The sequence below is a fragment of the Martes martes genome (assembly GCF_963455335.1).
Source record: "Martes martes genome assembly, chromosome: 3".
In the NCBI taxonomy this organism is placed as follows: Eukaryota; Metazoa; Chordata; class Mammalia; order Carnivora; family Mustelidae; genus Martes; species Martes martes.
The window spans coordinates 175,562,534-175,574,252 of record NC_137890.1 but is presented as its reverse complement, the minus strand read 5'-3'; the positions used below and the strand labels follow the sequence as shown (position 1 = coordinate 175,574,252).

At 35.2% G+C, this 11,719-nt stretch overlaps 1 protein-coding gene across 1 annotated transcript in view; it reads right to left on the bottom strand.

Moving 5' to 3' along the window:
* Window positions 1-113: 113 nt before the first annotated feature.
* The window catches only part of KANSL1L (KAT8 regulatory NSL complex subunit 1 like), a 140,995-nt gene continuing 129,389 nt past the window's right edge, over window positions 114-11,719 (bottom strand). Inside the window, exons 9-15 of the mRNA XM_080799291.1 lie at window positions 11,039-11,167; window positions 8,337-8,455; window positions 7,449-7,573; window positions 5,692-5,743; window positions 4,352-4,464; window positions 2,587-2,755; window positions 114-1,763 (exon numbers count right to left, since the gene is read on the bottom strand). Coding sequence (XP_080655417.1) covers window positions 1,533-1,763; window positions 2,587-2,755; window positions 4,352-4,464; window positions 5,692-5,743; window positions 7,449-7,573; window positions 8,337-8,455; window positions 11,039-11,167 — 938 coding nt within the window. The 3' untranslated portion in view covers window positions 114-1,532. The remainder of the gene's footprint in view (window positions 1,764-2,586; window positions 2,756-4,351; window positions 4,465-5,691; window positions 5,744-7,448; window positions 7,574-8,336; window positions 8,456-11,038; window positions 11,168-11,719) is intronic.

Below are 11,719 nucleotides of genomic sequence, written 5' to 3'. Positions count from 1 at the left end.
GCTTGCTTGTTTTTTTCTATCCTACAAGGTAAAAATTTGTCCTTTTATTTTAACTTAGGAAAGGTTTGTGCTGTGAATAGGTGGCGTTTAATCAAATCAGACCACACGAGGCATATAGAAATAACTTTAATTAAAAAACTTACATAGAGGATTATAATGTCAGACATGACAAAGATTTGAGCTTATTTGCCTAGACAACTTGGGTTTGTCTGGCTTTTGTTTCCTTTTTTAAAAATAAATGTACAGTAAAACTACAGCAAAAATTTGTCAGTATTGAATTTGCATTTTTTTCCTTCCTTAAAGGGACTAGTATAATTTCCAATCCCTAACAAAAAACTTAGTGTCAAATCCCCCCAAACTAGGCCAGATGGCCAGGATTGTCAGTTCTATGGGTATTATAACTTGAATAACCTTTTTTTTTTTATATGAGAGAAATTGCCTCAGCTTTTACATAGAGAAAGTTATGTGATAGCTTCAAAAGGAACTTTCCTTAACGTACACTCCTGTATTCAGTATTGAAGTGTTATCCTTTGAAAAATTTTCTCACTCTAGGATACAAGAATAGATGCTTATTTGAATTGAGTGAGCTAGAGTAAGGAATAACCAAATTAACTAGAAATACAACAGTTTTTAATACTGATAGGACTTTCCTGTTGCTTATTTTAAGTTGGTGTCTTCTCTCCATGAGATACATAAAATAGGTAAAATTCAGGTTTTAAAAGAGACCAATATTGAACTCTACTTTGCTTGTCTTAATCTGTTAGGAGCGAATGGAAAGTAACCCTTAGTCTAACAGGTAACAGTGATTTTAGATAAAGGCATATTGTGTTATCTTGTATAGAAATTTCCATAAATAACTTCTATTGGTTAAACGTGTTTTTTAAAAAATTATCTCCCTGGAGCCAAGACTTTTCGATACCCATTATCACTGGAACCTGTGCTTTGTTTAGAGTACAGCTTACATTTCATGGGGTAGTTCATACGTGCATTTTCAAGTGGAGTGGTCACTGCCAGTGTTTTTAAAAATGATGTGTGTGTATATAGGTATGTATACTCTATACACACATATGTGTATAATATATTTCTGAGGTAATTTTAATGAATCACCCTAGAAATTACATAGAAATGTACAGGAAAAAGAGTTGTCATTTGATGCACAGGTGTGTATGTGTGTGTGTGTGTGTGTGTGTACACACACACACACACACACACATATTAAGTCTTTGAAAAATCATTTATCCAGTAATGTGATTTAACAACAGATTGCAGCAGTTAATTTTTTGGTGCTTGTGATTTGCATCATAAACACAAAAGACTAGCACTTGTCTTGTAGGTGAAAAGCTAGTTATTCCTGTGGTTCAAGAAGGAAAAAGACCTACCTTGCCTGTTTTATAACAGCATAAAAGATTAATACATGCAGTACATGCTCTTACTCTGGAATTGTGACTGAAGAGGGTGGGGGATGGAAAGCAGGGCTTATTTTTTTTCCCCTGTTTTCCATTCATGTACATACTTTTTGAAACCTGTTCCTGTCACCTATTTTTTTTAACATGAGTAAGTCCTAGACCAAAAGGTTTGTACTCTTCCATTTCGTCTGCCTGCCTCTTTGGATAGTGACTATTCTCTGGTGCACTGGGACAGAAGATTTCACCACGGGAGGCTGGGCTCAAACTTTCACTGTGATCCGTCTTTTCATCCTGGCATAGTAAGGCTTCTGTGTCTTCGTCCTTCAGCGGAAAAGTCCGTCGTTCCCACCACAAAGACTGAAAGAGAGAACATTTTCAGTTAAGTTTCAACTGATTTGTTTAAATTCACGTATCAAATGATTCTTAAATGTCAATTTTGTAATTCCTGTTTTGTTCTTAGCGCATAAATGCACCAACTTTCATTTCAACCCGAATATCTAGCAACTCAAATGGGTCATTACTGGGAATTGCTTAGAGACCTTTGGTAATTAGGTTTTCATTGTGCCCTTCCACAAAGAGGAGACACTGCTGTAGGGCATCAGTTTTCATTTTCAGCATCGGAGCACGTTCAAAAACCCCTTTCAGTGTGTTTTGATCTCCTACTTCCGTGTCTTCCTTTTTGGCCCATAATTATTACAGACACCTATTGACTCTTCCTTCCCCAAACTTTCTACGGCTTGCCAATTAATTTCTATAGTTTGTGCTCTCCATTCTAGATCTTGTTCTTCTTTTCCAATACCGACTTATGAGAACGGTGCAAAAACGTATAGATGCCGTGTTGGAAGAGCTGGGTCTATGGGGAGACAGGTAAACATCTCTTAGAAAAAGAGAAATAGCAGCTAACATTTACTGTGTCACAGCCAAGGTGCTGTTCTAATAGGTTGGTTTTGTAGTGAAACTTGGATAGAATTTGCACTTCAGAGAAGTGAGTATGTGAAACTAGATACTGACATGTTACAGGAAAAGAGTGTTTATTAGTGATAGAACTAGAACACTTGAATACATACCCTCTGATTTGTTACATACTCATTTGCAACAAGCACTTTCTACACACACAGCCTTTTAAAAAGTTAAAAGGCATTTAAAAGGAGGTTTAACTAGTTGTATATATTCCACTTACCTTGATTTCTTGACTTTCATTTAATGAAGGTGAGCCCTGTGCACCGAGATCCTGGCTCTCTGAAGAGAGCTCGGCAGGACTTCCGGCAGCACAGTGCTGGCCACCACTGAAGTCACTAGGGTACTCTTTCAAAAGCAAGTCCTGTCCTTCCACATTTTTACTGTAGGCTCTAGCAAGAAGATCAAGAAAATATTTGTTACTTCTTCAGGTCTTAACATTTTATGAACAACCCCAAGGTGTCACTAAATCAACTGAATTTTGTAGCTTTTCTTTAAACAGTCCTGCTCCGAAGATTTTTAAAAATTCATCTGCTGATCTTCCTCATGTTACCTCAAAGACTTAAATAGTATCTTAGAAATAATACTTTATGCATTTGCCAAATTGTAGTAGTGGGTTTGAGTTAGGGTTTGTTGCTGTTATTTTGTTTTTAAATGAGAAAGGACAGTTACTTGACTTCTGCAGTCTTGCTGAGTTCCCAGAGTATTCTCTGTTACAGTGTCATCCATGTAGGACTTGATTCACATTTTCCTCTTTACTTCCAGAAAGTTTTACCTCTGGAATGTGGAGAAAGATGAGAACTGAGTCGTGTGTGTGTGTGTGTGTGTGTGTGTGTGTGTGTGTTTTTTTAAGACAGCTCTTGGAATAAGAATCTACAACAAATCTGGTATTTTGAGACCTAACAGAGAAATGTGTTTTAAAAACACAGCTGAGGGGTGCCTGGCTCAATTGGTATAGCTTGTGACTCTTGATCTCCGGGTTGTGAGTTCTAGCCCTGAGTTGGATGTGGGGAGATTACTTAAAAATAAAATCTTTAAAAAAAAAAAAAAAAAGGCAAAGAAAAATACAGCTGACCCTTGAATAACACAGGGGTTAGCACCAAACCTGCTATGCAGTCAAAAATTGCATGTAACTTTTGATTCTCCCAAAACGTAACTACTAATAGCCTACTACTGTTCTCCAGGAAGCCTTACCGATAATGTAAACAATCGATTCACACATTTTGTATGTTAGATTATTATATACTATATTCTTACAATAAAGTAAGCTAGGAAAAAGGAAATGTTACACATTTATAGGACTATAAAAAGTCCGTGTATAAGTGGACCCATATAGTTCAAACCTGTGTTCAGGGGTCACCTGTACTAAGTAAAAGAATCCCACACTAAATTTAGTGGACTACCAGACTTGAACATGATCTTGCTCTGTGAGTTTTGGCTATATTAAAACACAGTCAAATGTAAATATAAAATACCATGGACTTTCTCAAATATATAATTACTAATTACGTTTTTAGGATTTCCTTTCCCCCAAAGTCATATTTTCAAAGTATTTTAGACCATCTGCTTTTTAGATAGATAGGTTTCTTGAGAAAATTTTTTTAAGAACATGTTTTTTAAGTGGTTGTGTTAAAATAGATCACCCAGATTCTAATCCCTAGTGTTAGGTCTGCTGTTAGAGTGTACTGAAATGACCTACTTTACCTAGGGAGGATTTTCACATTATTTGCGGAGTTAAATCTATTCCTCAGGCTAACAATAAGCATGAGGAAATAATGGAGGAAAATACAGAAATGCATTTCATCATTGTAATTAGCCAAATATATTTTGAATGTACTCTGTACTCAGTAAATGCCGTGTTTTGCTTCTAGTAGAAAAATAACGGATGTTATTCTTCATTTTTAGTGGTCTCACTCATTAGTCATGCAGAATTTTTGTTGATTCTACATGGATTTCATGGTTTGGGGTTATAAATTGATAACACCTGCCTGCTGTTTCTTCTATGCCACTTGCTTTGTTCCCATAGTGACCATCTGGCTTGCTCTCTCTCTTCATATTTTTTGTGTCTTAGGGAGAAGACTTCATCAGAAAGATCTTCTACCTGGAATTAGAAATAAAGTTTTTCCTTTATCAGAAACATTTTGAAATATGAGAACAGGTGTCAATTCCTCATCAAGAGAACAATATAGCAAGAAAATTATAAAGTAAATCTAAATTCAGAGAACAAGTGTTATGAGATGAGCTTCAAATTCCAAAATAGAGGGAGTTAACTTTTTTTCTTTTAGAACTTTCCCCTAATCTGTTATGTTTGTAGACTTATCTAGATTACAGATAGGTTCATAGTGCTTTGCATTAAAAAATTCTAAATGCTTAATTCATTCAAAGGTTTATATTGATTGCTCTTTATGGAATATACTGTTCTAGGAATGTTACTATCAAAGAAAAGTAAACTGAGGAAAGAACATTCATTTAACTAATGACTTATCTGGAATTCTAAGACTTTGGTGGTAGTAGTTTAAGAATCTGGGTTTCCTGGCTAGCCTCATTCTAAACTAGGGAAGAGCACATTAAAGGAGGGAGGGCATTAAAAAGTTATTATTGGAGGTTGAAAAACACAGTCAGTGGGCCTGGAAAGATTATGACAGAAAATGCCTTATATTATACTGCTGCTGCAGAATATCAGCTTCAAATTAGTCTGGTTATTTGGTATTTTTCCATGAAATTGTTCTTGTCTTAATGTAAGTTTTACCCATACAGGCTCTCAGTCCCTTTCCTGCAGCTATTAAACTCTGAAACAGTAAGTGTTCCTAATTCATTCAATGACATAGCCTGATCTGGCCAAATTCTAGAACTATTTTCTGAGAAAAAATCTATTCTAGACTCCCTTTATGTCTTATGTGATATATCTATCATGTTCACCTCACTTTCTGAAGTCCAAAGGTTTCCAAAATCAAAAGCCGTTTGCTCCCAACGTTTTGAATGTGGCATTGTAGCTTAAATATTAAGATTAAATCTCTTCATGCAGGAAAATATGACTAATACTGGGAATGAATATAGATATTTATGTAAATTCAGTATTTCAACAATTTATGTAAGCAAATGATTTGTTTTTACTACATTTCTTTATAAACTGTCTTTGCAAATTTGCCCAAAAACGTTTTCCTTATGAAACTAATATCCTTAATGAAGAATTTTGTTTTCATAAGTGAAAAAATACCAGTATATGTTAAAGGAACTTATATATTTCACTTTAGTTCCTCAAATACCAAATTTAAGCAGGCTTCATAATATATAAAGTGCAATTATCCATAAGTGAAAGGCAACTTACCTCTTCACCTACATGGTATTCATCCAAAGGCTGAAGAACAGCCATCCTCCAGCTGTTGAAAATACAAACCAATTTCAGCTTTTGTTAGCTAAGTGTAGCAATTATATTCTCTAAGCACAGCTAATGCCGTAAATGTTTTCTTTTCTCGGGGCTTCCATTAATTCAAATGGTTGTATTTTCATACTTCTTCTTTTTAAAGAGAACAATTTGTGTTATGAAAAAAAAGATGAGAAGGTGAGACTTTTGGCCTTAGAGTAAACGGTCTCTTCTGCATAGCTGCATTCTATACCTAAGAATGTACCAATTTTGAATTAAGTCAGTAGATGGTGATACAATGGGTTGGCAGGGAGGTGGGAGGATAGTTGGGGGGGGGTTGGAGTATGGGGGTGGGAGGATGGGGAGAAAAGAGCTCTGATTTGAGCATTTGCCAATTTGTGTGAAGACACCCATCATGGTCTCTCAGGTTTAACTACTGAACCACAGAATTCCTTTGTATTTAACCAACCAACCCAACCAGCCAGCTCCAGCCTTCCAAAGTAAATTGAAAAACATCATTGCTGCAGAACATCATAACCACAAATGTTACTTCTTTTATGTAGAAGATCTCAACAGATTCTCTGTAGGATTTCTCATATACCTCCTACAGTATTAAGGGCTTTTTAAAAATTTTTTTTAAAGATTTTATTTATTTATTTGAGAGAGAGAAAGAGAGCATGAGAAGGGGCAGGGTCAGAGGGAGAAGCAGACTGCCTGCCCAGCAGGGAGTCCAATGCAGGACTTGATCCCGGGACTCCAGGATCATAACCTGAGTTGAAAACAGTCCCTTAACCAACTGAGCCACCCAGGCACCTCTTAAGAGCTCTTAATACCTCAAAGTAATTAGGAATAAGAAAATTTGAAAATCAGCTAGAATAGAGATGGTAGGAATTACTGTAGTTGTCAGTGAGCTTTTATCTCTGTTTTCAACCTCTTCTACTTCCTGCTGCCAGATTCACGTTCTTAAAAAACTGCTTTCATTTTTGCTTAAAAAAAAAAAACAACTGACTAACTTCAGTGCCAGTAGGAAGCGGATCTGTGTATGGCATTCTGGGACCTCTATAATCTGGTTCTAATTTCTTTTCTAGCCATAACTTTATCATGCTACACTAAATCTCTCTCCCGTTTAGCCTTGCACACTTGTCTGTGTACCTTTTTGCGGTTTCCCTGTGTGAATAAACTATTCTTCGTATCGTCTTCCCAGATCTTCCTACTAATCTGTTGCTGACTTGGCAACAATACCTCAAAATCTTAATTTTTGTTGTTTTGACAAGTCTTACTGTCTTATAATGTGAATATTCCTTGCAAAGGTAGTTGCTTTCTTTGAACTCTTTTTGCAATCTTGTGCAAAACTCCATTTAAAGAGCAAAGATTATTTGTTATACTTATTTACATCCCTAAAGTACCTTTTTGTGCCATATATTTATATATATATATATAATGTAATAATTAAATATTACTATATAAAAGACTTAAGAGTGCAGAGTCAGTCTTAGGAATTCCTAGTTCTTCATAAAAACTGACAAAGTGATAATATAGGGCACTTTTTTTCAGCATCAGTAATATAAAGGTTTCTTTCACCATTTTCCCTCCATGGCTTTACAAGTGGAAGAAGGGAGAGAGAAGCGTCTTCCTTCAATTAATTAAAATTTTAACTTCAGTCTGAAAATTTAAGTTTATTCAAGAAAAGGAAGAAAGAAAATAGATGTAAGTATACATACCTTGGAGTAAGTATTTCCTTGTATTGGAGTTTCTCTAACTTAGCTGGGGCAACTAGCGACATGGGAATCACAATATTATCTATGTCGTAAGAGCTCTCACTTCTCAATCTCCGTCGTGCAGTATTCTGCAAAGTAGGGTCACAGTAGTTTTATAAGATGCCCTCTTCTCATGAGGCATACTATACATGTTTTATAAATATGTTATGAGAGGCCTGAGTATAAAATGTTAACAAAAACAAGAATACTGTCTATCTTGTGTAAAACAACACAGTTCTTTCTGGCACGTATGCAGTGTACATTTTTGTCTGCATACATATAAACTTATTTATAAGACCATAAAAAATACTAATACCTTAAGTTTCAAAAACTCTTATCAAAGAAGGTTACCATAAAGTCCCCTAAATGTCAAGAAAATAACCATTTAACAAACACACTTCCTTATTAGGAAAGACTGTGAAAATATTTGGTGTGTTAACTTAGTAAAGATCATTTTTATAATTTTCATTTGTGTTCCTGGTCCTTGAGCTTTACAGTTTTTTCTAAACCCTTTTGCCTTTTAACCTCTGTTCTCTGACCAGATGATAAAAGCATAAGAACAATATGAGTGCTGGATTCTTACTAAGCTTCATGATAAGGAATAGGAATAGTTAACGATAGTTTTTCACACAGGAAAAAAAAAAAACGCCATAATCAAGGATTACTGAGTAATTAGCTCACTAGTTTAAAAAAAAGTTTAATCAAACTTATCGTTACCTAATAAGATATTCCTAAATAAGCCAACATGTGCTAGCAAAGTAAGGCTGTATAGATTAACAAAATATTCTAGTTTATCAGCCAGTTTTAAGTCTACAAAGCAGTTTTAGAGTTCAATATGCAAAAAAAACCTACTTGTGATGATGAATTCTGGGTTCTTGATATAACATTGACATTAGTAACAGCAGTAAAATTGCTATGGGATCCTGGTTCTGTGCGTTGATAAGCAAATTCTTCAAATCTGGTTCTTTCTCCTGACATGGAAAGAACCATGGAGAATGTTATACATTAACAGGACCGATAGGTATTAAAATTACTTTCCTACTTAGGTAACATAATTCCTTATGTTTGATTTTCTTTTTTAAAATTTATGTATCAAAAATTTAAGGAAATGAAAAAAAAAATCTTACCCACAGTTCTGTCACAATTATTTCTACTTTCAGGGGACCTGGCAAGTTTTTATCCAGTACATCTCATTTTTTGAAATCCCATCCCTTCTCTTTACTCTGTTCATGTTTTCTGTAATGCCTGTTATTTGGAACTTCCAAAGACTTACCCCTTAATTTTCTCTACTTTCTCATTTTCTTAATCTTTGACTTTTTGTTCTGATGTCTGGGAGATATCCTTAACTTGATCTTCAGACCATTCTACTTGAGACTTTTTCTACTGAAAGTTCTTGGTCTGTCACTCATTTATACTGTCCTAATGTTATGGATGGAATTTCTCTTTTTCTCTCAAGATATTGATCAGAACTTTGTTACTATTCTTGGTATTTTCTGTTTCTTCCATGTTTCCCTTTCCCATTTGTTTTGATTCCCTGTTTGTGAATATGTATTTATTCACTTTACCACCCTTATTTTACTTCTGAACTTAAAAAGCATTTTCCTATGTAGTGTAAAAATCTAATACCCAGTCCATATTTACATTTTTTTAGTTGCTAAAAAATGTCCTTTATGGTTAGTAGATTCTTCAAATCAGGATCCATATACTGAAATTGGTTATTGTCTTTTAGGTTTCTTGCAGTCTGGAAGAGTTTGTTTTTCATGACATTTGTTAAGGTGTTCTGCATATTAGGGAGTTATCTAGTTAGCTCTTTGTAGTATAGCATCCTACTAGTTCTCTTCCTGTATTTCCATCAAACTTGAAGTTAGATCAATTCAAGTGAAACATTTTATATCTTAGGTAATGTGAATTCATAGTGGGTTTTATTAAGAGAGACAAGTTTTTCTGTGTGTTGATACATATACAATGGTTCAGCTTAGGATTTTTCAACTTTATGATGGTCCAAAGTGACAGGGCGTTTAGTCGAAATCATACCTTGAATTTTGACCTTTTTCTGGGCTAGCATTATGCAACAGGATACTCATGCTGGGCAGCAGCAACAAGCCACAGCTTCCAGTCAGCCATGTGATCACGAAGATAAATAATCAATACACTTGCAACCATTCTCTACCCATACAACAATTCATACTGTTTCAGTACAGTAGTCAATAAATTACATGAGATATTCAACACATTACTGTTATTTTTTATTTTATTTATATGACAGAAATAGCACAAGTAGGCAGAGTGACAGGGAGAGGGTGAGGGAGAAGCAGGCTCTCCACCAAGCAGGGAGCCCCAATGCGGGGCTCGATCCCAATGAGGACCTGAGCCAAAGGCAGCTGCTTAGCCAACTGAATCACCCAGGTGCCCTTCAGTGCTTTATTTTAAAATAAGCTTTGTGTTAGATTATTTTGCCCAACTTAGGTTAATGTAAGTGTTCTCAGCCCATTTGAGGCTAAGCTATGGGTGGTAGGTTAGTGTTACGAAATACTTTTTTGACTCAAGGTATTTTCAAGTTATCATGGGCTTATTGGAATGTCACCATGTTGTAAGTCAAGAGAGGAAGATCTGTACGTGTATGTAAGTTCTTCAAAAGCTAAGGTGTGTCTTGGTTGTCTTTAAGATTGTGGTACTAAAAAGCACAATGCAATCTCTGGTTGTGGCTAGGACTTTAATTTTGTGCCATACTAGCTCATCTGGTAGTGATTATCAGGTAGTGACCTGGGCTGATACGGTGCCAGTTCTAGAGATATTAGTGATAAATATGTTAAATCCATTAAGTATAATTACAGTCCAGTACATCTTGAATGCAGTTTCTAAATTATTGGGTATACTAACATACTACATCTGGGGAACACTTGACTAACGTACTGGAACAATGAACAGGAACAAAGTGTAAATATGTTGCCATTTAAAATGTATATTTTCTGGTAAGTTTTATTTTTTAATCATTATTTGCAATAACTCTGGAAACTGATAGTCCTAAATCCCTACAACAAACCCTACTTTGTATTACTAGAAGAGTTCTAGTTTCAAAGATATCTATTGGTCATCTTGGAACTATAGGTTCCTAAGGGAAATTGAACTGGTCGGTTGAGTTATATTAGGTGAATCTCATCCAATTTCTCAAAATTCTAAGGAAGTTTCAGTGAACTGACAGTGAACATGACATCCATGTAAGTACCAGATTTGGTTTTAAGGCAACTCTACTGACATATTTTGAGTCCGAAACACAATGTTGGCTTAAGTTCTGTCTAGGAGGACAGTCAGGAGAAGATAACCCTAGTTAGGGAAGATCGGAAGGGAATCCCTGTCATTAAGTGGATGGATGCCCAGTCCACAAACAATTCTAAATTGACTACATGAATATGCTGTTTAACGTTCATAGGACCATGGATATTTTGTATAATAGGGACTATTCTGGATTATAAATTTCCATGAAGCAGAGGTTCTTTGAAGATAATTTATTTTCAGTTTTTAGTACTAGTGCTTATGTCTTCATTTTAACCTACCTAATGCTGTTTCACTCAAGTGTCTTTTCTTTCTTCCCTGGAACAGCTGTGCAGAAGATTCTGACCTTATTTGAGGCTTGCAAGTAGGAGAATATCCATTTCTCCATTGACTCAGAGAAGTATTATGTACTAAAACAAATAGAAAGGAAATGTGAACTTTTCCTTAACACATAATGAACGTGTTAATGTTTTTACTGAAAACATTGCAGAACATTAATTCACCAGTTCAAAATAAATATAACGAGAGAGATACTTACATATCAAAATGGAATGTTCCTAAACTGAAAATACCCATAATAAGGTTCCTTAAAAACATCTTCAAGAAGTGCCCAATTTCCTATAGTTGCTCCATTACTTAAAGTTGATGAAAAGGAAAGGTGACCTTTTCCAAAGTCTTCTCAATTACAATATCTTGGGTTGGTTCCAGTCTGTAAATCTTGGCTGAATATAATCTGAACCCCTAAATTAGCTCCCCCTCCCCCTTAAATCTGAAAGTAATTCAGGATAAAGTAAGATTCTACAAATAAACAATAAACAGGGACCTCTTGAGCAAGAACCAGATTTCATCAAACTGACAGTACCCAGCACCATTCTTTGACTTTTTAAAAGCACTGGTATTCGCAAACTTTTATGTCACTTAATATCTCTGTGCTTCAGTTGCCTTATCTGTAAAATAGGAGT